The following is a 24,819-nucleotide window of genomic DNA, read 5'->3' as shown; positions in this document are numbered from 1 at the left end:
GGAGGTTACTGCAATCAGTTTCCTCCTTTACCCGCGGGTTCCAGGAAACAAGCTTGGGAGGCCAGGCTCTGCCTTAACTTTCTGAGCCTTCTGATGACCCTGGATTGTGTGTATGTGTGTGTGTGTGTGTCTGTCTGTCTGTTTGTATGTATATCTGTATGTATGTTTTTTGAAGCTATTTTCTGTGATTAATATCAAGGGGCATGTAAGGAAAGCATGGTGATAATTGTATGTATTAATGTGTTTTCTGCCTTCTAAAAAAATCATAATTACTCAGACTGGAGAGATGACTTAGTGGTTATGAGCACCGACAGCTCTTCCCAATGACTTGGGTTCCATTCCAAGAATCTACATGGTGGCTCATAATTGTCTGTAACTTTAGTTCCTGGGTTCCCTCTTCTGATCTTCTGATCTCTGTGGGTACCAGAAATATATGTAAACAAAATACCTACCCACACAAAAGAAAAATTAATTTTTTTAAAACATTACCTTTACTCCTTTGACACAGAACACCCCGTCCCGGTGCCTCACTATTCTTGAGGCCTTTTCATGGATTCCACTTTACCTGAATTTATAATGTCTCTTACGGATTCAAATCATTTATTAGACCTGTGCCCACAACACCACCATGCCTGCACAGCTCTCCAGCTGGGCTGCTGCAACCCCAATTACTCCAAGCACCTTCTTCAGCCACAGGTATGAGGGGGTGCACCCTGCAGATAAAAGACGGTGCAATCATTTGCATGGTCCGCTAGTTGTCAGAAGATAATCAGGGTTAGGAGACATTGAGCGTGATTCACAGCACCCTAGCCACAGCCCCAGATCACAGCACCCTAGCCACAGCCCCGGATCACAGCACCCTAGCCACAGCCCCCGATCACAGCACCCTAAAAACAGCCCCAGATCACAGCACCCTAGCCACAGCCCCGGATCACAGCACCCTAGCCACAGCCCCAGATCACAGCACCCTAGCCACAGCCCCGGATCACAGCACCCTAGCCACAGCCCCAGATCACAGCACCCTAGCCACAGCCCCGGATCACAGCACCTTAAAAACAGCCCCAGATCACAGCACCCTAGCCACAGCCCAGGCCCGCAGCACCCTAGCCATAGCCCAGACCCACAGCCCTCTAGCCACAGCCCAGGCTCACAGCCCCGGATCACAGCGCCCTACCCTCACAGCCCCGGATCACAGCGCCCTAGACACAGTCCGGGCCCTGAGTTGGAAGTTATAGCTCTTCATTGACTGGCACGTGCATGACTTTGAATTCTATCAGGGGAAACATTCTATTACACGTTACACTGTAGACCATTCTTCTGCTATGACTCCCACCATTTTCTTCCTCGGGCATCTCTGAACCACAGTAGCAATAGTTATGAGTATTTCCTCAGAGAAGCTATAGGGCTACATTGCTATAAATGAGGAAATTATTTTAGCGTCACATCAGCCTGCTGGGAGAGCTCTGTACTTCAGAAAGCAGTTTTGCAGGATGGTGTTTACACTCAAAAAGGAAAATTGTTAATATTTCTCTTATGCAAAAATTGAATGTGTCTTGCTCTGGGTAATTTATATTTATTTGAAATATTTGTGTTTTATATAACCCTAAAGGGATTTTAAGTTCCTTTTCTCAATGCACTGTTAAGACATATTTGACTGTGGTGTGTTAAAGGGAACGCACCACAAAATTCAGCCACAGAGCTACTCATTCTGCAAAAAATTGTTTGCTTCTTTGTTTTTCGAGACAGGGTTTCTCAGTAGCTATGGACTCTGTCCTGGAACTAGCTCTGTGAACCAGGTTGGGCTCTAACTCACAGACATCACCTGCCTTTGTTTCCCGACTACTGGGATTAAAGATGTGCACCACCACTGCCCGGCTCCACAACAAGTTTTTAAACATTTGTTACACATTACCCCATTGTTTTGGTAATAATGAAACAAAAAAATGGCTATTAAAATTAATGTACTCAATACCTACTAAGTCTCAGTCAAGTTCTGTTCAAGAGCTGAGGTCAAGAGAAAAGCTTTAGCCATAAACTGACATGTCCATGTCCTACTTTAGTTAAGAAAATTTCTAATTAGCAAGTTCAAATATTCTCTTTCTTTTCCTAAAAGACACACTAAGGGCTTAAAATGTTGGACGTTTCTTCTTGAAAAGAAAATCTTTAAATAATGGCAAAGGAGGAAAAACTTCTACTTAAAATTTCAAAATAAAAGACAAAACTTGTCAGTTTTTTTTTAAATCTTGGTTGTAAGTCTCAGAACACTGCTTAAATACTATGAAGGTAGAGAATTTCCTTAATTCTAAATAAATTCTGTGTAAGCCAAACCCGGGTATATTAGTCCAATTCTAATTCTTCAATTGCCCACCTTATCTGCCCTTGCCGAGGATTACTGCAGTGGGAACCAGAGACAGTCGTACAGCCTTCTCTTCATCTGCCACCAACAGCGCAGTTTCGAGCCACAACTGTCTTGTAAGGGGCATGGGGCTTCCCGCCTTGTTACAGGACCTTGAGAAATGGGAGCCACTTGAAAGAAAAATCGATACACATTTGGTAGCCTTCTTTGCACAAGAGCTTGTCCATGGATGACAAGAGAAGTTGTGAGGTAGCTTCTAGAAAGAGCGCCCTGAGTGTGTCACCGTCTTGGACTGCTGAGGAGACCCTGAGGCTGGAAGTCCTGCACTGAGATGAAGCCATTAAAGAGAGGACCATAATGGGAAGACAGTGCAGCTGTAATCTTAACTCTTAATTACCCACCGCCTCCTTTTATTTAAGAACAAATGATGATTAGAATTTGCTTAAACCATGTCTTCTGCTGTGTACAACTAAACACTAATCCGACTATTAGGGTCACATTACAGCCATTTAACCTTAAAAATTGGATTGGGTCTCATCAGTTAAGAGCACTTAGGGCTTCTTCCTCAGAGGACCTGGGTTTGAGTCCCTGCACCCACGTGGTAGTTCACAACCATCTACATCTCCAGCTCCAGGGGACCAGATTCCTTCCTTTGACCCCTTCAGACACCAGTCACATATATGGTATTCATACACACATGCAGGCAAAACACTCAGACACATAAAATAATCTAAACAAATTTTTAAAACGTGTGTGTGTGTGTGTGTGTGAGAGAGAGAGAGAGAGAGAGAGAGAGAGAGAGAGAGAGAGAGAGAGAGAGGAATCTGTGGGTGTCAGGACTCTACCTCTACCATGTAGATTCTGGGGATCAGGTTGTCCAGCTTAAGAAGGAAGTGCCTCTTTACTTGCTGAGCTACCTACAGATCCTCATTTGCCTTTTAATACCATGTGAAACTTCTCCGCACCTCACTCTGCTCTTGTTAAATGGGCGTAGTATTGACCCAAAGATCATTACAAGGACTGAGCTATGATGTGTAAAGAATTCAGAAAGCTAGCGAACATGGACCGAGAGCTCCAAGAATCCTCTCTGTGGCTGCTATTCACCTGCGTGGATCACCCTTGGCATACTTGGAGTGTAAATGTGATTGGTGCGTGAAGAGGGAAAAAACCTCTGCTGGGATTTCTTATCGCCTTCATGAGAGTCACAGACCTGGGCACAGAGTGTAGCAGGACACATGATCTTTCTCAACAAAGAGCTCAGTGCAGATTGCTCTAGTCCCTACCAGAAGTTCTGAGGAGGAAATGCTGGTGTTGGTTTGAGTGACAGGTCATAATGACTGACTCCGTAGCTCAATCTGCCTTAGACTTGCTTCATGACCCTAGACTGGTTAACTGCTGTTGGACTGTGAGTCCAGTTTTCAAACACGTGGGAAAGGAAACTGATGGTTGTAAATTTTACACATGTAGTAGGAACAGGACTCTTACTTTCCAAAGTGCTGGGGACTGAACCAAGGTCCTTATACGTGCTGGCGGGCACTCTACCACTGACTGAGCTATAGCCCCAACTTTATTCTGATTTTTTTAAATTCCTCTCTTGAGAGACTCACTAAGTTGCCCAGGCTGATCTTGACCTTTCAATTTTCCTGCCTCAGCCTTCCTAGTGTCTGGCTTATAGACATGCACTGATCCATCCGGTTGAAATCTGAAAGGGTTCCCCAGAGAGTTTCTTTAGAGGCCGTAGGGGCCTTTGGGTTTAGACTGTGATATGCCTCTGGGTAAACTCTACAGCCATCTTCCATAGGCACAATGACAGTGACGAGTAAGTGCTGACACTCTGGGCAGAGCACCCGTGCCAACGCTTACTTATAACACCTAGTTTAATCCCACAAATTTCCTTAGGCGGGATCTATAGAACCTGCCCTTCTAAGAGAATCAGAAGGCCAAGCAATGGTGTTTGGAGCGAGAGTTGGCAGATGAAACAGTGGCAGTCTCCTGACAGAGCAGCCTCAGACAGCTCCCGCCGCCTTGGCCTGTATCTGTAAACACCCCACTTTTCCGCCTTCTTCTTTCCAGCTGCAGCTACTCACCTGGTTCTGGGTGTATTGCAGAGCTCAGGTGCCTTTGACTGTGGTCAGACTCTTATCACTGTGACTCCACCTCCCTTTCAACTGTCTCAGAGGATTAGCCTCTGTCAGTCAGTTCCCTCACTGTCTTGGCTTCTACGCAGAGGGAGGTGTGTTGCTTTAAAGGGACCTTCTTTCGTTTGTGTGCACTTTCAAGTCCTTGGGAGTCTCTGCCCTGGGAGTCCAAGGTCAGCCCTCAGGGGGACTAGTTCTGAGGTTTCTTTTGAAACTCCAGTAGAGTGAGACAAACCTCCTGTAATGTACATAAATGGTGTCTTTCCTTGATCCCAACAGGCACTATCCATGCAATTACAACTCTTGTGGAGATGAGGATCAGAATTAAGATTTCTAAAAAAAGTCAGTGAGATAGGTAGATAGATAGAAGATAGATAGATAAGATAAGATATGTATAGAAAATAAATAGATAGATGATAGATGGATAGACAGAGAGATCATTGATACATAGATCATTGATAGATCCATTTCCTTTTGTCATTTTCTTCCTCAAACTTTTAATTCCTGTCTAATTATGACAGAAACATCAGGCAAATCCTAGCTGGGGAACTTCCACAAAGTACATGACCATCCTTAAAACTGCCAGTCATCAAGAACAAGGAAAGTCTCAGAACTGTCATAGCCAAGAGGAGATACGATCATGAAAGTATACCACGGCATCCGGAAGATGTCAGAACCAGAAGGCCATTGACTAAAGCCCAAGGAGATCAAGTATAGTTAAGCATGATGCCCCAGTATTTACTTAATCAGTAGCCATGATTAATACAGCAGAATGCTCGGAACAGGAAGCTGGGTGGGGTGTTTAGGGCTCTGTTGCATTTGCAGCTTTTCTGTAAATCCAAAAGGGTCCTAAAGAAGAAGCTTCTGGATGTTTTTAGAAGCAGGGACAGTGTGAAGTCAGTGCCTCTCCTGCGCTGGCTGCTGTGGTGCTCTGGCTTTATGGAGACCTTAAAGTGCCACCTTCAGCTCTGCCACTGCACTTTATAGACAGGCACACACTGGCTTTTATTGTTCCTGCCGATCCAGGCGGTAATGAGTTTATGATTCCTGTGTTACACAGTCTTGTGAACTGGAGATGGGGACTGGCTTGCTAAAGGTCACTAGGATGGGGGTGTGGCCGGGTGTGGTTGTTTACCCAGTGCCCGTAGAGGTTGAGTGGGAAGGCCTCTTAGATGAATTCAATCCCACTCAATTCAACAGGTTAACTTGCACTTAACTATGCACCGTGAGAGCTGGGACTCTGAAACAGAAACGGACGGACAAAGTTTCCTATTCAAGTCCACCTGGTGCCCTTGGAGAACGACAATTATGAGCCGAATGGAGTTCAAGAAACTCAACACCACCACAGGTGTTACAGGTGTGGAGTGTGGCAGGGGACACTTTCCCAGAGTGGAGGAAGTTACTCAGCCCCAGGGTAAAGTCTGAGTCTGAAGTACTAGACAATTCTGACTAGGGGCAAAAGTGTCTTTGATCTATATGGGGGCCCTGCAGCTGCCGGCTGGGTTTTCAGAGCCTCAAGGCTTTTGTGAAGTTCCTTGGTACCAGTAGGGGGACTACACTAAGGCCAGTTTTCTTGGCAGGGCATTCATCTTACATTCAGTGGTCCAGTTTGTGTGAGAACATGAAAGGGCTTTGATATACATGAGTAGCAAAAGCAGAGCCCAAGTAACTTGGCTCACTCTTGTGCCTCTGAGGTATGAATGGTGGGGAAAGGTTTGTGCAGGGTTTTCCAGGCTGTAAAACATGTTGGCACCCCTAGAGGAGTGGACACAAGCCTGCATTTTCTGCTTATGACCTAAGGCTGATTAGCAAATGGAGCCAAAGGAGAGAAATGCTCTTTCTTACAGCCTTTGATTGTAAGACAAGGGTTTTTTTTTCCCCCTTTATATATGAGCCTGGTCTGGGAGACTCCTTCTCTCTCTGGGTTCCTTTACTCTCAGTGAAACTTAGCAAGTCATATTGTCTTTAGCTCTTAGCTCAAGGTAATGCCCATTTTGCCAACAAGGAGTCTTTCTTCGATATTAGATCATCACATTAGAAAAGCAAATTTCCAACATGAAGTCAGTTGTCTGCTCCTTGTAAATCCATTCTACACAGATCAGAATTAATCTTCCACTTTCCGTGTCATTTTCTGAGGAATGGAGAACAGGCAGCTATTAGCCCAGCCTCTTTCTGTTTCTCCCCTTCTCTCCTTCTTCTCTCACATAGCCTGAGAGAACTGATCCCCTTCCCTTCACAGACACTTTCCTAAGCACTAGAAACTATGATTGCCTTGAGCTGTCAGGAGCAAATTTTGCTGTTGTTATTTTGAAACAAAGTCTTGATATGTAGCTTTGGCTAGCCTGCATCTGTGTAGGACCAGACCCACCTTGCATTCATAGAGATTCCCTTCTCAGCCTCTCAAGTGCTAGGATTAAAGGTGTGCACTACATTCAACCTAAAATTTACATGTGTGTTTTCCAAGCCGCATGTATGTCTGCACATTAAATGTGTGGTGCCTTCGGAGTCCAGAAGAGGGCATTGGACCCCCTAGCACTGGAGTTAGGGACCAGAGTCAGTCACCATGTGGGTGCTGGGAGTAGACCAAAGTCCTCTAAAAGAGCAGTCAGTGCTCTTAACTGCTGAGCCACCTCTCCAACCCAGGGAAATCGGTTTTTAATATTTTTCTGAGACTCCCCTACAGGATGGGCAATCCCAGCAAACAAATGAAGATTTAAAAGGTAATGTGTGGGACTGTGTTAATAATTGATGAGCTAGAAACAGGATAAGATATCAAACCACAACTTTTAAAGTGACTAGACAAGCATTAAGGAGGATTTCTTTGTATCTTTGAGAAGGATAAGTGGCTAATAATTGGATATACATCAGGGAAATGCAAATCAAAATGCTTTGTTTTCATCTTACCCTAGTCGGAATAGCAAAGATAAATAAAACAAATGATAGAACATGCTGGTGAGAATTCTGGGAAAGTGGAAGACTTATTCGTTGCTGGAGAGACTGCAGACTGGTACAGCTACTGTAAATAACAGTCTGGCAGTTCTTCAGGAAGTTGGAAACTGATCTACCTCCAGATCCAGCTGTACTACTCCTGGGCATTGTATTAGTCAGCATACTCTAGAGAAAGAATTTATAGAGTGAATCTCTCTCTCTCTCTCTCTCTCTCTCTCTCTCTCTCTCTCTCTCTCTCTCTTTCTCTCCCTCCCTCCCCCTCCCTTTCCCTCAGTGGATATGTGGACGGATATGGGAATTAATTAGAATAATTGACAGGCTGTGATCCAGCTAATTCAACAATGACAGCCTATGGAAAGTCCAAGAATCCAGAAATTGCTGAGTCCATGAAGCTGGATGTCACAGTTGATCTTCAGAAGATGCTGGAATCATCAAGAATTAGGCTCTAATGCCAATGAAGGAATGGACTTGCTAGTAAGGCAAACAAAAAAACGAAAGTTTCCTTATTCCATGTCCTTATAAGGCATCTAGCAGAAGGTTTTGTCCAGATAAAAGGTATGTCCTCCTACCTCAAGACCCAGATCAAAGGTGTGTCTTCCTACCTCAAAAGTCCAGATTAGAAGTGGATTCACCACTTCAAACCAAGCAAAAACTTTCTCATGGGTGTAACCTCCATTTTGGGTTATAGTTTATTCCAGATGTAGTCAAGCTGACAACCAAGAATAGTCATCCCAGGTATATACCTAAAAGACTACACCTTACTACAGAGATACTTGCTCATCCATGTTCACTGTTGCTCTCCTCATAACTCTTGTGTTCACACTCTCTCTACGTATCTATCTCTCCGTCTGTTGTAGAGATTAGGATGTAAGCTCTCAGCTACTGTCTGACTGCTGAAACACTCCCTCCATCATAGCCAAGAACTAACTCTAAAACTGTAGCCAGGAGTTGTTGAGTTATTGGCCAAAGGGGTCCCATGGGGTTCCCCCAAATACCACAGGCTATTGCTGAGGCTATTGGTTCTGCTCCACAACCTGATGGTAAGACCCTGTTGCTAAGGACAAGACTTAGTTATGTCATCAAACAAGGAGAGGTTGATCTGGGGCCTAACTAGAAGTCTCATTCCTACTGACAAGTGTTCATGTTGGAAGGTACTCTACATATTACTGAAGGAGAAAGGTAATCATCAATGTCACCCGGTTACAAACCATATGACCTACAACAGTGACCTACTTGCAAGATATACTTGTCCAACAGTGGCACAAATATTATGGGAATAACCAAAGCTCTTTTTAAAAAATATTGGATTTAAGACCCAATCTATGAGATGGAACCCATACCTGACACTCCTACAGTAGCCAAGAACCTGTGAGTGGATTGGTCACCAGCTAGACTCTAGGCCCTAAAGAAAACCTAATACTATTATTTTACTAAAGAAACTTAGTATTAAAATGACTCCTAATAACATTGCTATACCCATAGAGCAGAGTATCACTCAACCCTCATCAGAAATGCTTTTTCTTGTAAGTAGATGGGAATTAACACAGAGACCCCCACTGGACAACATTGGGGATTGGAGGGGGACTTTGGAGCACTCAGTCCTAAATGGAACATCTTTATCAAACTCCTCCCCTCAAAGCTTAGGGATCTATGTGGAAGAGGCGGTGGAAAGATTGTAAGTGCCAGAAATGATGGATGAGTCCAAGGAAACAATATCTTTCAGCCACAACAGGACTGACACACATATGAACTCATAGACAGTGTGGCAACACCCACAAGACAAACGCATGCTGTGGGATAATGCTCTCGTCCACTGTAAAGATTTGTCACTCATATTAGTTTAATAAAACGCTGATTGGCCAGTAGTCAGGCAGGAAGTATAGGCAGAGAAACCAGACTAAGAGCATTCTGGGAAGAGGAAAGGCAGTAAGATGCAGTCACCAGTCAGACACAAAGGACGCAAGATGAGAATGAATGTACCTAAGAAAAGGTACAAAGTCATGTGGCTAAACATCGATAATTATGGGTTAATTTAAGTTGTAAGAGCTAGTTAGAAATAAGCCTGAGAAATAAGCCAAATAGTTTATAATTAATATAAGGCCCTGTGTGTTTATTTGGGACTGAATGGCTGCGGGACTGGGCAGGACAGAACCTTCCATCAAGAAGCATAGATTTAAGCCAGATAGTATCTCAACACTGAGAGAGGAAGTAGACATAGGGTCAGTCTCAGTCCTAACCAAGAAGCTATCCACAACTGATATCACTTAGCAAATGGAAAGTCAATTTTTATCGATGGTAGATTCCATGCTCAAGAAGTTGGCTAGAACAAAATAAACTCTGTAGTTTTGTTTTGTCTTGAGGGGTTTTTTTTGTTTTGTTTTGGTTTTTTTTTTTTTTTTTGGTCCTATTGGTTTATGTTTTTTTTTTCTTTTTGAAGACCAAGACAGGAATTATCTGTAGTTTTGGAGCCTATCCTGGAACTAGCTCTTGTAGACCAGGCTGGTCTCAAACTGACAAAGATCTGCCTGCCTCTGCCTCCCAAGTGTTGGGATTAAAGGCATGCACCAACACCGCTCGCCCAGCTTTTTGTCTGTTTTGATTTTCATTTTTTTTTTTTTTGGATTTTTTCGAGACAGGGTTTCTCTGTAGTTTTTGGTGCCTGTCCTGGAACTAGCTCTTGTAGACTAGGCTGGCCTCAAACTCACAGAGATCCACCTGCCTCTGCCTCCTGAGTGCTGGGATTAAAGGCGTGCGCCACCACCGCCCGGCTTGATTTTCATTTTTGTGCCTTTTTTTTTAAGAGAGAAGAGAGAACTAGGGAGGTGGGTATTAGGTGCGGCAGCTCAAGCCAAGGCCAATACTCCTCCCCCTCTGTCTCTCTACCCGTTGTCCTCAGATCAGGATGTAAGCTCCCAGCGACTGCGCTAGCACCATGCCTGCCTGCCTGCTGACATGCTCCCTGCCATGATGGCCAAGAACTAACTCTCTAAATCTGTAAGTGAGCCCCCCAGCTAAAGGCTTTTATAAGTTACTTTGGTCATGGCACAGTGTCTATTCACAGAAATAGAACAGTAACTAAACAGTCATGTTTTAAAAAACGTTTCCTCAGGGCTGGAGGCATAGGGAAGTTGACAGAATATTTGCCTAGCGTGTATGAAGCCCCAGCTGGGTTCAGCTCGCAGCATCACACAAACTGGGTGTGGTCATTCACACTTGGACTTCCATTACTTGAGATGTGTGAGCAAGAGGATCAGAAATTCAAGATCGTCCTCAGAGCACAGCAAGGTCAGCCTTGGACACATAGAGCCCTTCAGTTGGCAATCTCTGCCCTATGTTCAGATAATAGTGAAATAGTTGACGAGATTACAAAAGAGAGGAAAAGACATTTGTTCTCGATGCCCATCTTTCTGCCATCCCTCACCCCAACTATCTCCCAGGACTCTGGGGAAGCACACTCCAGCTATGTGCCCTACAGGCTAGTAACAGTTAATGGAGTCCTTCCAGGACACTATTATATATTTATAAGCACGGAAGAAGCATTATTGTCTCCCATATATACTGTATTAAACATTCAAAAGCGAGAATTCAGTCTTCAATCCCCTGCCTCACATAAAACCTCATTTTAATAAACCAGCATGAGCTTTCCAAGTAACAGGGGCTCTAGAGTTGTTAGTATATCCCTGTGTGCAAGGGAGAGCTGTAGGGATTTGGATCAGACTGTACCTAATTCGATGGTGTTTGCACCTCTCTAAACATGCTTGGAAACACACAACAGTGCTTCCAGAAACTCACTTGCTTCCTTGCATCTACTACACCTGACTAAATATTTTAAAAACATTTAGTTTGCAGGGCTGGAGAGATGCATCAGTAGTTAAGAAAACTGACTGCTGTCCCAGAGGACCCAGGTTCAGTTCCCAGCATCCACATGGCAGCTCACAGCTGCTTATAACTTCAGTTCCAGGGAATCTGACACCTCCATACCAAATACACATAAAATAAAGTTAAACAAATATTTAAAAATATTTAGTGAGCCAGGCGATGGTGGCGCAAGCCTTTAATCCCAGCACTCAGGAGGCAGAGGCAGGCGGATCTCTGAGTTGGAGACAAGCCTGGTCTACAGAGCTAGTTCCAGGACAGGCTCCAAAGCCACAGAGAAACCCTGTCTCAAAAAACCATAAAAAAATATTTAGTTGGCAATTTCATACATGTGGACAATACATTTTGGCCACCTCTACTCTCACACCTTCTTCCCAATCCCACCACCCCTCTCCCTCCTTAACTGTCTGTTTTCCAGATTCATGACTTTAGGCTTTGTTTGGTGGACCGTTTGATTTAACCAGGGATACCTGTGTTGGAGTTGACGTAACCAGTAGGGTTACTAATGGGAACACAACTGAGGGCAACAACTCCCTCTCTCCCTGATTGATCCAGCTGAAATGGTTGAGTAGTGAGGGCAGGGCCTTGTATGTCCACGTCTGGCTGGTGCATAAGTGTATTGACTAGAACACAAGCTTAGAAGCCTTCAGGGTCTGCCAGGTGTTAGAGCATGAGCCAGGCTTTGTAAACAGGCAGGGAAGTGGGAAACCGGGAACAATGAGAGCGTGCAGTTTGAAACATCCAAATCAGCCTTTTTGTCATTGTTTTGTTGTTCATTTGTTTGTGTTTGTTTTGAGACAGGGTCTCACTATGTAGCTCTGACTATTCTTGAACTGGCCTATTTTGAGCATATACAATATAAGAAAATAACTGTTTATCGCCATGTCTTCTGACACTTGGACCAAGGAAGTCAATCCATCTTGTTCTCCTAGAAACCTCTTTCTAGGAGGTTTCTCAGCCTGTATCTCCTCTCTGTATGGTGGTCTATCTAGGATGTCTCAAAAGGAGCAAGGTAGGTCAACTGCTCATTTCAATTGTTTCATTGTCCCACAGGGGTGACTTCCAACTGCCTGATATTTAAGGTCTTGATTGCCACTGGCCCGTATATTTCCCCAAAGTTTTAAAGACAACAAATCATCTTCACTACTCTGTCTTGGGTAGAAGTGGAGATTCCGCTGTACTGTTTTAAAAAGTGAAGTTCTTCTGAGATGTAGATCTCTGAGTTTGAGGCTAGCCTGGTCTACAGAGCGTTAGGACAGCCGGGGCTACACAAGGTGTGGGAAGAGGACAGCTGATATTCACTGGGAACCCCAACACAGATATTTCTAAAAATTCGAAACCTGGCTTTCCAGCCTTGTTCTTTGAGAAAATTAGAGGGTGAAATAGGTGGGTGTAGGAGACTCAGCCCATAGCAAAGACTGGGCAGGGATATACACACAGAGAGAGACCCACCCCATAGCAAAGACTGGGCAGGGATATACACACAGGGAGAGACCCACCCCATAGCAAAGACTGGACAGGGATATACACACAGGGAGAGACCCACCCCATAGCAAAGACTGGACAGGGATATACACACAGGGAGAGACCCACCCCATAGCAAAGACTGGGCAGGGATATACACACAGGGAGAGACCCACCCCATAGCAAAGACTGGACAGGGATATACACACAGGGAGAGACCCACCCCATAGCAAAGACTGGACAGGGATATACACACAGGGAGAGACCCACCCCATAGCAAAGACTGGACAGGGATATACACACAGGGAGAGACCCTCCCCATAGCAAAGACTGGACAGGGATATACACACAGGGAGAGACCCACCCCATAGCAAAGACTGGGCAGGGATATACACACAGGGAGAGACCCACCCCATAGCAAAGACTGGACAGGGATATACACACAGGGAGAGACCCACCCCATAGCAAAGACTGGACAGGGATATACACACAGGGAGAGACCCACCCCATAGCAAAGACTGGACAGGGATATACACACAGGGAGAGACCCACCCCATAGCAAAGACTGGACAGGGATATACACACAGGGAGAGACCCACCCCATAGCAAAGACTGGACAGGGATATACACACAGGGAGAGACCCTCCCCATAGCAAAGACTGGACAGGGATATACACACAGGGAGAGACCCACCCCATAGCAAAGACTGGACAGGGATATACACACAGGGAGAGACCCACCCCATAGCAAAGACTGGACAGGGATATACACACAGGGAGAGACCCACCCCATAGCAAAGACTGGACAGGGATATACACACAGGGAGAGACCCTCCCCATAGCAAAGACTGGACAGGGATATACACACAGGGAGAGACCCACCCCATAGCAAAGACTGGACAGGGATATACACACAGGGAGAGACCCACCCCATAGCAAAGACTGGACAGGGATATACACACAGGGAGAGACCCACCCCATAGCAAAGACTGGACAGGGATATACACACAGGGAGAGACCCACCCCATAGCAAAGACTGGACAGGGATATACACACAGGGAGAGACCCACCCCATAGCAAAGACTGGGCAGGGATATACACACAGGGAGAGACCCACCCCATAGCAAAGACTGGACAGGGATATACACACAGGTGCACACATGTGGGCAGAGGACTAAGCAGGGATATACACACAGGTGCACACATGTGGGCAGAGGACTGGGCAGGTGTTAGACATTCACCCCTCCCTAGAACTAAGTGGTTATCTGTAGTACTGGCAAGAAACCAAGTCATGGGGAAATCCTTTTCAGAGTATAGCCTAGGGTAGAAGGTGCAACCTTACTGTGGGTGTGTGTTCTTTAGTATGACCGGCTAGTCTTTATGTTTTCAATTCTGCCATCATGAAGATGTTTGTTAGCCAAGGAAAATGGAACACGATTTGCTGATATGTTATATGAGGTTTTCAACATTTAGACAAGTAGTATGTAGCATGTTCCTGTGAGCCGCTTCTGGAGGTACAGCAGAGACCTTAAGGTCTAGGTGAAGCAGACTTTTTGGTTGACGTTCCGTCACTGTCCAGTGGCACTAAGAATGGAAAGGTTGCTAGGTATATATAAAGGGACAGAGCTTAGGGCATTGAGAACATTAGGATTTCTGGCACAAGACAGATCAGTAAACGTGTTTGTTGGGAGGGGTCAGGACAGAGGGGTCACTGACATCAGCGGGAAAGAGGCCTAATTTGGAACGAAGATACTAGAGTGTTGGGACTGCAAAATTAGCATCCAGAAAGGAACCTTGAAAGGTCATGATAAACCAGCAGCGGGCAGGCAGTTCAGGAGGCACGAGGGAGAGGGCCACAACAGTGACCTGTGCAGAGTGCCCCCTGCCCTACCACGGACAATAACACGTTACACAGCAAGGAGAAAAGAAACTAAAATTGTTAGCCACCACATTTAAACGGTCTCTAAGGTCCTACAAAGATGGGTATATTGGAGAAATAAATACCTCGTTTGTTTACACATTTGCATGTTCACTACATTTCTATGTACCACCAGACTCATGACACTAGCTTTTCGGGGATGGAAGTAAAAAAACTATCACATTATTAAATTTGAATTTACTGTCGAGTACAACCCCTATTTCTCAAATAGAAAGCTTGCAGATCATTACTACTTGTCTTACTCGTGCATCAGAACCACTCAGAGGCCTGTGCGAACAGCCATCTGGCACCCTGTGCAGTCTCCTGTTCAACAGAAGCAGGAAACCTGATTTTACGAGATGTTCCAGGAGGAGTCACCACTTGCTCACTTGGCCTTCCCTCTTGACCCCAGCTGACTCACCGCTGTTGCTGTTGATTGCCTCACCGGTGTTAGAACCAGTGTTCCTAGGCGTCAGTTGCAGACTTAGAACCATCGGCTCCCCAGGAACCTTCCAGGCTTCTGGTCCCAGATTGGGACGACTGAGGTAGCAGCATCTTAAACTGAGCAACTACTGAGTCTCAGCCCCTTAGGTGTGAGACATTTACTGTTGCTATTTTAATATAAGCTAACTTTATAAATCTTTATACATTTATTTATTCAGAAGGAGGGGGAGGAGGAGAAGTTTAGTTGTTATTTCTGTTCCAGGTGATGTTAATGATTCTGTCTGGAAAACCCCATGTTAGAAACTGCTAACAAAAAGATTTTTCTGATCTCACAGGCATATAAACTCAGCACTCAACATCACACAAACTTATCAGAATGTGTTCCTGCGTATTTGTAACAAGGGATTAACATTTCCCCCACCAGAAAAACCTCTTCAAACTGACAGATTCCAATGCAGCTGAGGCTGAGGACAGACATAGAGTCTGGCGGGTGAGTTAATATGCACTGTCTGTATAGGACAATTTAAAAATAAGTACCAATATTTTTTAAATACACATCCTTTGGCCCAGAAATGCATTTTGTGGGAACCCTGCAGAAATCAATCAGTGTTTATAGAAGCATTCCTAAATTAGAAGTGAACTAAGTATCTAGCAGTAGAATGCCGACCTGGCACGCAAGCAGCCCTAAACACAATCCCTAGCAGCAGGAAGATCAGAAGTTCAAGGTCATCTTCAGGAATAGGAGGGTCTGAGAACAGCCTGGCATACAGGAGGGGAAAGAGAATAAAATGAGTGCCGAGTCACAAAAGACACTGAAGGATTGCATGAGTATTTCTGCAGTCTGACTACTGGGTAGCTTTCGTAACACGCTCAGTTAAAACCCTGCAACAAAACGGCCTCTGTGGATAGTCTACCGTGGTACTCAACTGCTGAAATTTAAACTACAAGATAAACTTCGTTTAATGTTCTAGGAAGCTACTCTAGTGCACTTATCAAACTGATTATCTCCGACACTGTTTCCTTAGAAAAGGTAGTCTACGAAATTCCCCTGACATGTTCAAAAAGGATGAAATGAGGGCTGGAGAGATGGCTCAGCCGTTAAAGGCTAGGCTCACAACCAAAAAGGATGAAATGAGGAGGAAGACCAGCTATGAATCTTAGCCATCAAAACACCTTTCCCGTGCCTTCCATGTTTCCACATAGTATTTCTGTGTGATGACGGTGCTGAGGGTGGGACCCAGAGCCTGGCAATGCTAAGCACATGCTTTACTGCAGACCTACATCCCTAGCCTTTTCACACACTTAAAAAAAAAAAAACCCAAACACCTACATTTTGTATTCTATAGTTCTACAGAACCATATACCACCTTTCAAAAGGAAGACACCATATATGCACAGACTATTATCTTCAATTACTTCAGAAAATCCCACATACACTTTTAACAACAGCCCTTAATTCAAGTAGAGCTTTAATGAAAAGTTAGCAGAACATTAGGGTAGGGAAGATGTGGAAAGCGGCCACAGGGTGTAGGATAAAGACCCCAGTTAAGGAAAGATTGCAGGCTGAAAGAACACACATGGAAGGCATGTGCTCTAGTGCTGGAACCATTGCTGGGAATACAGACCTAATGCCAGCGACTCTAAGATTAAGCTACAAGAGGAGGACAAGGAATAAACCACCAGTCTTTCCCAATGCCACAGAGAAACTAACTAGCAGATTCCTTTCACAGCTGTGGAAGCATGGCTTTCTTAGGCAGCAACTTACCAAGAGCTACCAGAATTTAGAATGTGCAAAAGTTTATCCCAACAATTCCATATTACAAACTCACCTAAAAGGAACACACAAATAGGTAGTGTGAAAATACATTCTCAAGAACCTTATATTTGTCACAACTTAGGCGATACTCAACGGTTAAAATCCACATATTGAGAGACATCGTATCACAGAATGACTGAAAGTTACAATACAGAATATACAGTATCTTGGCGTATAGTGCACATGCAGAGGTTTGAGACAGACGAAGCTATGCACTCTTCAAGAATGCGTAAATATGTGAACAATTACAGTTACTTAGGTAACTAGGTACTTAGTTAAAAGTTCCCTTTCTCACTGATTTCAGATGTTGCCTTTATTCTAATGTGCCGCTGGGACTATTCTAACATTTCATTTTCCTTGTTTACACAACTATTTTTTAATACCAAACTTTTGGTTCACTTAGCAATATATCACGAACATCATTGTGTGTCTTAACACCTGTATGAGTGTCACACTGTATGAACGTATCATAGACAGTCTTTTCTCCTATGACTTACAAATACACCGGAAGATCCTCAAAGCACAGCATCTATTTCTGCGCTTAATAGAAATGTGTAGACCTGGACCTGCCTGAGCAGAGCGCGCACATATTCAATTACAGTGTGTCTGGCAGGGCTGGCTTCTTCTCCCTTTCTCAGTTTTAATGGATAGTCTAATACGTTCTCTCATTCAACAAGCATAGTATTTATGGCAGTGGCATTAAATTTACAAACTAACACAAGAAAACTGTTTTGATGCTGTCTTCCTATTAACAGTAAGGCACACACTTGTTCGAGTCTGTTGTCTCCCGAGAGTTTTCTTTTTCCAAAGCAGGATTTTCTCATGGAGGTGTTTTAAACAAGTCTGATTAGTTCACACGTGAGCCTCTCTGGTTCAGTAATCACAGACTGAGATCTAGAGGTGTGTCGTCCAAACGGCTTGGGTTTATGCAGATATAGTTATGTAGTCTTTTTTTAACTAAACATTTTTATTGAGTTGTATTTACATACACAGAACAGTGCACAAAGCATGATTGATGGTACAGCTTGGTAAATATTCATAAAATGAATGCACCTATGTAATCAGCACCAGAAAGCCCTTGTATTCTCTTCTAGGGCAAAGAAGCCAAGTAAGACACAGTGTACACCATACAGTCGCACTTATGGAAAGCTCACAACAGCAGACCTGGCAGGAAGAAGGTGATTTCTGACAACACTGGGCTCCACCTTGTGGAACTGTGAAAATGCAGTCCTCGCGCTGCCTGCACGCTAAGGACCGCTGCTACTTAGGTTCTCTTACGGTTTGGTGTCTCAAAAAATTCCTTGGGGTTTTTCAAGTAGATGATCCTGTTTGCCAAGTCTGATCTCTTCCTGACTGACATCTTTGCTCTAATCTTCCTTGGCTACAAGTTCTCGTGTGGTATTAAGGAGTAAAGGACACAGAAGCAGAGTCTTGTTCTGGCTTCAGCAGAAAGGCTCTTTGGATTCAACAGTAGGATGTTTGCCTCCAGGGTAGAGGTGCAATGTTCGGGAATTATTTATCAGTTTCTAAATCAAATGTCTTTTTTTTTAAACACCTTATTAAGCTTTTTGAAAGCTGAATTATCCTTCATTTCTAATACGAACTCAATTGAGGCATGATTTTATTCCCTCTTTCAAGTGCTACTGGGTTGTGGCCTAACAAATCACTGAGTAATTTGTACTGATAGTTAAGTTTGTGTTTGCAGGTGTGTGGAGGCCTGAGGTCAACCTCAGTTCTCTTCAGCTTGTCACATAAGGTTTTAAGATGTATTATTATTAGTGTGTATGGGTATACATGTCATGACGTGCACGAGGCCATAGGACAACTCTGTGGAGCTGGTTTTCTCTTTCCACCTTTACACGGATTCTAGGAAATCTAATTTGGTTGCCAGGCTTGTGTAGCAAGAGCCTCTACCAACTGAAAGAGCTCCCCTGCCTCACCTTATTTCTAGGAAGGGTTGTTGGGGGATTTGGGGCTCATCGATTAGGCTGGGCTGGCTAGCCGACAGGTTCCAGCATCTGCCTGTTTCTGCTTTCTCAGCGCTCGGAACAAGTGCGCAATATCAAGATTGGCTTTTACCTTGGGTGCTGGGGATCAAGCTCAGGTCTTTGTGACTGAGTGGCAAACACCGCCAAAAGAGCTATCGCCCCAGTCTGTGGAGATACTAGTAAGCCTGAATGGCCTAGAATTTGCTTTTTTTGCCATAATTTTTGTTGTGTTTTAAAATTTATGTCATTTTATCAACTTTACAAGGTAAACATGAGAAAATTTTCCTTTTATGGAGCAATTTGAGGTTCAAGATCCTTCTTCTGGCCTCTGGAATTATTAAAGCAATGTTGAGATTCTTCAGTCTTACAAGATTGTACAATGATCTTTTGTTTGCATTTTCCTATGATAGCTCTATTCTCTGCGTTGAATTTTATCAATTTGCATTTTTCTCTAAAAACTTCCTTTGAATTTGTGTGAGAACCCTCAGACAACTGGCGATCAGCTGTGTTTAGAGCCCTTCCCTTGTCACTCATGTTTCCCTGCTCCTCCTCCTCTGTGTCTTAAATTCCCTGAGGATTCCGACTGTGCCAAAGGAGCCTTTGCATCTCCTGACTTAAGACTGACTGGCTTTTGCATTATTGTTTTGCCTCCTTCCTCCGCTTGGTTTCGTTTTGCTCCGCGCTCCAATTCTTTTTTTAATTGTTTTTATTGAGCTATCCATATTTCTCCGCTCCCTTCCTTGCTCCAGTCCTGAGACAATGTGTGTCATTGCAAACACTATATGCTGCTGTCATGGCCTAGTGTTAGGTTTCATGGGCCTTGGTCTGGTTCACTCTAATTCTGGGAACCGAATGCTCACCTGTTTTTTTCTTCAGGTTAAACTGTTGTTGAGAAAGAAGAGTTGCTCTAGAAAGTGGCTCTATCTTCTCAGTACCCTTCCTTTTCCTGTGATTTAAGTGATTGAACATGCCTATATTTATGCATCTGTGTCTACGGGTGTTTCCTCCCAATACTTATTTTAGCTATCTCTCCTTTATGTCTCATGCCTAGCCTGTCCAGTTTGGATTCTAATTCTACTAGTTTCTTCCCAGTGCTGTGCTTTCCCTAACTTCAAACAGTACACAGATCAGGCCAGGTTGTCCTATTTACTATGACCAACATACCTTCCACTGTCCCGCACTCACCAGATCACTGGCAGGATTCTGCACAGCTCTGTCGGGTTTCAGCCTTCATTTTCAGATTGCCCACTGCCCTCTGCAGTGAGAACATGGCAATACCACAGTTCTCCGATTTGCAGGGCTTCAGACCGGGCTGCTTTCCTCCTCGATCCTCTGTAGAGGTGAAACTACGCTGGCCAAACCACACAGGTCACATTAGTTCTTTCACTTGTATGCTGAGGCTCAGGCTGGTACCACCTGTCACCTAGTTTTGCAATGACTGTGGCTATACTTGATATCCCTTCTGTTACTTATTGGGAAAGTTAAAAAGCTACTCTCTTGGCAGCATCTTCCTTCAGTTTAAACCCTGTTAAGATTTCTATTGTATAAGAAATTTTTAAAAACACTTTTATGGTCATATGAAACTATAATTAGAAAAAGTGCTTTTAATATACTATCTCATTTAATCCTGAATCTGCCTAGTGAAATTATTCTAATGTTTACTTCATTTTACCAACAGGGAAAATTGGGTCTAAGATCATGCCGCTCACGGGCAGATATGTGGTATAAACCTCAAGTCATCCTGCTTCAGACCACCTCCATCACTCTGTTTATCAAATACTATCAGGTCTGACACTTCAAATTATCACCACTGTCAGCAAAATTTATATTTGAACTTTATTACTTATAAATACCTATTTAAAAGTCTATAAAAACAAGACTTACAGGTCAGACCTAAAAGTACACTAAGGAAGTGGAGAGAGGCTGGCTGGGAGGGAAGGGCGCTGCACATCTTCACTTCACGTTTCTCCTCTTACTGTCACTACTGCTAGAGAACAGGTTCTATGTACAACAGTGCTTAGAATTTACTTTATTAATAAATATTTTCTTAGATACAACTATTTAGGAAAAGCTAGAAATAGTTTTTCCGTACTTCAAAACAATTCAACATTTTTTGGTTGATATGTTTCTATGAAACACAAACATTCACTGGTCCATAAAGTATCACGTGGAACCTAGCCTCTTAGAGTATAGTAAAATTATTCTGCCATTAATATTCCTTTGCCAATAAATTACTCAAGGAGTTTGAAAATATAAATTACTTTTATGTTATAAATCTTCTACTTATTAATAACCAATTTTCTTACCTTCTATAACTGACAGCAACTCAGGAAAAACATTGGCTTCTGCTATATACCTAGAGCACTTCCATATCGCTGTTTCAGTTCTTAATGTCTAAGAGATAACTCAGTTTGAGACAGGATTGTTATTATTTGCTTGGATTTAAACAGAAACAACTGGAACAACTCATGGGATGATAATGTTTGTTGGTAAAGCTTTTCTCTCCACCACTGAAAGACTGATTTATAAAGAGGATTTGGTTGGTTTGTTAGTTTTGGGGCCAAGGATCAAAGCCAGGGAGTCAGGGCCATGAGCTAGACTCCCAAAACTGCTTTATTGGACTTTGCAAACTTAATTCTAAAACTAAACATGCCAATAAGTGATGTATTATTTTTAATCATATGCCAGGTTTCCCTTTTGAAATATTATTTAGGAAATGTCTCTTTAGTTAATAATGAAGATGTTATTATCTACCCAGTAACACTAATAATTTAGCTTTTACAATGATGTCTGTAGATTAATGATATAACTTTTATTATGAGCAAGACCAACACATCCATTTCCTCTAGTGAAGAAATTTCCCTCTTGTCACCAAGTCATGGATGTGATTTAATGACGAGTTGATTGCTAACGAAGAATTTTACACCAACTTCTTTTGGTTGTTAGTTCACAGAATTAAGATAAGACAAAAAGTAAAACCATAGTTTATCCCCTCTAGATGGATATATTTTCTTCCCACTTAGTCAAAAATAGAAAAATAGAAATGATTATGTATACTTCCGTGGTTCTGTTTGTAGTTAAAGATTTATCAAACTTAAAAACATTAGAAAATCATTTCCAGGCTGAGTCTCACTATCCAGAACGCATTGAACTAAAAGTAATGTTTCAGATTTTAGATTCTGTGTTCAGATTTCGGACCATTTACATATACACTTTAACCTTGCGGATGGGACCCGCACCTGAACAAGGAATGCATTTATTTCATACCTTTTACTCAGTAGTTTCAAGCAGCTTTACACACTACTTACTGTGTCCCTGAAATTCATCTGAGACCTGCTGCATGAAGTGGTGGGATTTTCCAACTCTGTCATACTGAGAGTAAAAAAATTTAGATTCTGGACCATTTCAGATAATTGATTTTTATTATTTTTGTTGCTGCTGTTTTTTTTTGGGGGGGGGGGCGGACGGACAAGGTCTCACTGTGTAGTTCTAGCTGCCCTTGAACTCACAGAGTTCTGCCTGCCTCTACCTCCTGAGTGCTGAGTTAAAGGCATATACCTCACTATACCTGGCCAGATATTGAATTTTGGATTAAAGATGCTCAACCTGGTAAATGAGAGATAAAGCAGCTAACTATAGTGGCTATAAAATACTGAGGGGAAAAAAAAAGAAAATAAAACAGCCAAGCAACTAAAAAGAACTGTACAAGTATAATTTACAGTATCATGAACTTCAGAAGAATAGAACACCGAATGTCTTTGTTCTAAATAGCCAAGATTATCTCCTCCCTTGCCCCAGACAAAAAGTAGCCAGTGATTTGAGATTAAAACAAAACAGAACAGGTACTCATCCAAGGAACCTCTAATAAAGACACACAACACAGAACCTTCTCATTCATAATTTCACAGTTCAACCACTTCTCCCTCAGTTATGTAGTACTCTCTCTGTAGAAAACTATAGTATTAGGTAAGCCTATTTTTCCTTACTATGAACTTTTAATTTCATCCGTTTAGGTTACACAAGTCTAGTTGGCACATCTTAAGAATAACACAAAATATGTTATTCTTGAAGAAAATTATAAGAGCATCGATTTTTAAAGAATAATCCAGATACTTAATTGAATAAAGCAAATTTCTTACCATTAGCAGTAGACATTTTTAAGTGATCACTAAATGCTCACCTCAAGATTATCAATGCCATATGAAGTGTAAACTTGAAGAATTATGTCCATTGTAAGCCAGAACTTGTACTGAAGGGTTTTAAGAAGATAACACACATACATACATATAGCAGATCTCCCCTAAGAAACTTCTCAGAAACACGGTATAAACACTTAAGAGCCACAACAGAGTCCTGTGGGGGTCTTGAAATCCAGTACAGTGGTTACTGGATCAAGACCAATCCTGCAGTGTTAGCAGTACAAGCTTTGACTTAAGACTACCCCTTAAAAAAGAGCACACTTGGTTACACATGGCTTTTAACCTTGAGCTACAGTTATGCTACAAACCCACGACCCAGGGTCAGTCAAGTAGAAATACGGACATTCTCTGAACACTCTTTAGAGTCCTTGGTCTTCCAGCTTTGATGGAGATCTTGAAGGCGCTCAGAAGTCCGTGTGCTTACATTCAGAGCAGGATGAACCTTACAGATTCCACTCTCCTCCATTAGTGACAGGCCGCAGATCCCGAAGTATGCATGCAAAGCGTCTGAAAAGGCATTTCATGATCAGCATTCTCACTGAACAAACTGCAAAGCATCTACAGCCAATTACTACATAAAAAAATTAGAAAAATGCTAGTTTTTGAAAGCATTAGTCTCAATTTCAAGCACCATTTTAAAAAGTGAATCAAAATCATGTATTGGATTACTGAAATTACTGTTAGAGGAACACATCACATGATGTTCTTGCCTATGTTCTCTAAGGATCAGAGTAACAATGCCTCCTGCTGTCTTAAAATATAGAGAAAAAATTATAGTATAAAAGCAATTTTTCATTTTCAATTTGGTTTTCATGGTGCCAAGTGCACCCAGGGCTTTTTGGGTGATGATCAGCACACCTTTCACCACCAAACTGTAGCCAGAACCCTAGAAAGTTTTCTAAAAACGAAAACAAAACAGCCTTTGAAATGAGGCAGCAACACCTGCCCTTTCACCCAAGTTTTGCCCCAACATATCTGAAGCATACACCAGCACTGTGTGCAGTAAACGGAGCTCTAAGCATACACCAGCACTGTGTGCAGTAAACGGAGCTCTAAGCATACACCAGCACTGTGTGCAGTAAACGGAGCTCTAAGCATACACCAGCACTGTGTGCAGTACATGGAGCAGGCAGCACACGGGAGAGCTGTGCCGTTTCTGCCCTGACAGTATACACAGACTCCCTTTAGGCTCACTAGTCCCCCATTTCCAGGGAGCCACAACCCTCTGACGAGCAGTCATAAAAACACATGGCCTCTGCCTGCCTGAGAACCTTATATAGACTTCAGAAGTGCTCAGAACTCTGCAGTTACAGGAACACTACAAAAAAGTTTCATAGCAACCAAGAATACTTTTCTATTTTTGAAATGGCCAGCATTTGAGATCCTAAGAGCTATTAAAGTTCAGAATACCTTACCAGGTCTAACTGTCACAAGCTAAATGGCTTACTTTCCCCTAATTTTCAGAGTAAAAAATAAAAATATCCCTATTCCTGATAGTTACTCTAAAATTACAAGGCAAACAAAGCAATATTAAACTTTGTTTAGAAATTAGAAAAATTTTAAGGAAAAAGAAAAGGTAAAAAGAAGAGCCAGAGAGCTAGAGCTCGGCAGTTCAAGAGCACAGGTTGATCACTGAGTCGCAGCACCCACAGCTCAGTCATCTGTGCCTCCA

General features: G+C 42.9%; 1 protein-coding gene across 3 annotated transcripts in view; it reads right to left on the bottom strand.

The window, feature by feature from the left end:
• Positions 1-523: 523 nt before the first annotated feature.
• Pggt1b (protein geranylgeranyltransferase type I subunit beta) overlaps positions 524-24,819 on the bottom strand; it is a 54,597-nt gene continuing 30,301 nt past the window's right edge. For 2 of the 3 annotated variants that reach the window (XM_075968715.1, XM_075968717.1), the window contains exon 9: positions 17,907-23,654. In XM_075968715.1, coding sequence (XP_075824830.1) covers positions 23,473-23,654 — 182 coding nt within the window. In that variant the 3' untranslated portion in view covers positions 17,907-23,472. Of the gene's footprint in view, positions 714-2,368; positions 2,509-17,906; positions 23,655-24,819 lie in introns of those variants that run through there. The other variant, XM_075968716.1, reaches the window with a different exon arrangement.

Source organism: Microtus pennsylvanicus, chromosome 4 (assembly GCF_037038515.1).
Source record: "Microtus pennsylvanicus isolate mMicPen1 chromosome 4, mMicPen1.hap1, whole genome shotgun sequence".
Taxonomy (NCBI): domain Eukaryota; kingdom Metazoa; phylum Chordata; class Mammalia; order Rodentia; family Cricetidae; genus Microtus; species Microtus pennsylvanicus.
Note: the sequence above shows the minus strand (reverse complement) of the source record. Positions and strands in the feature narration are given on the sequence as shown.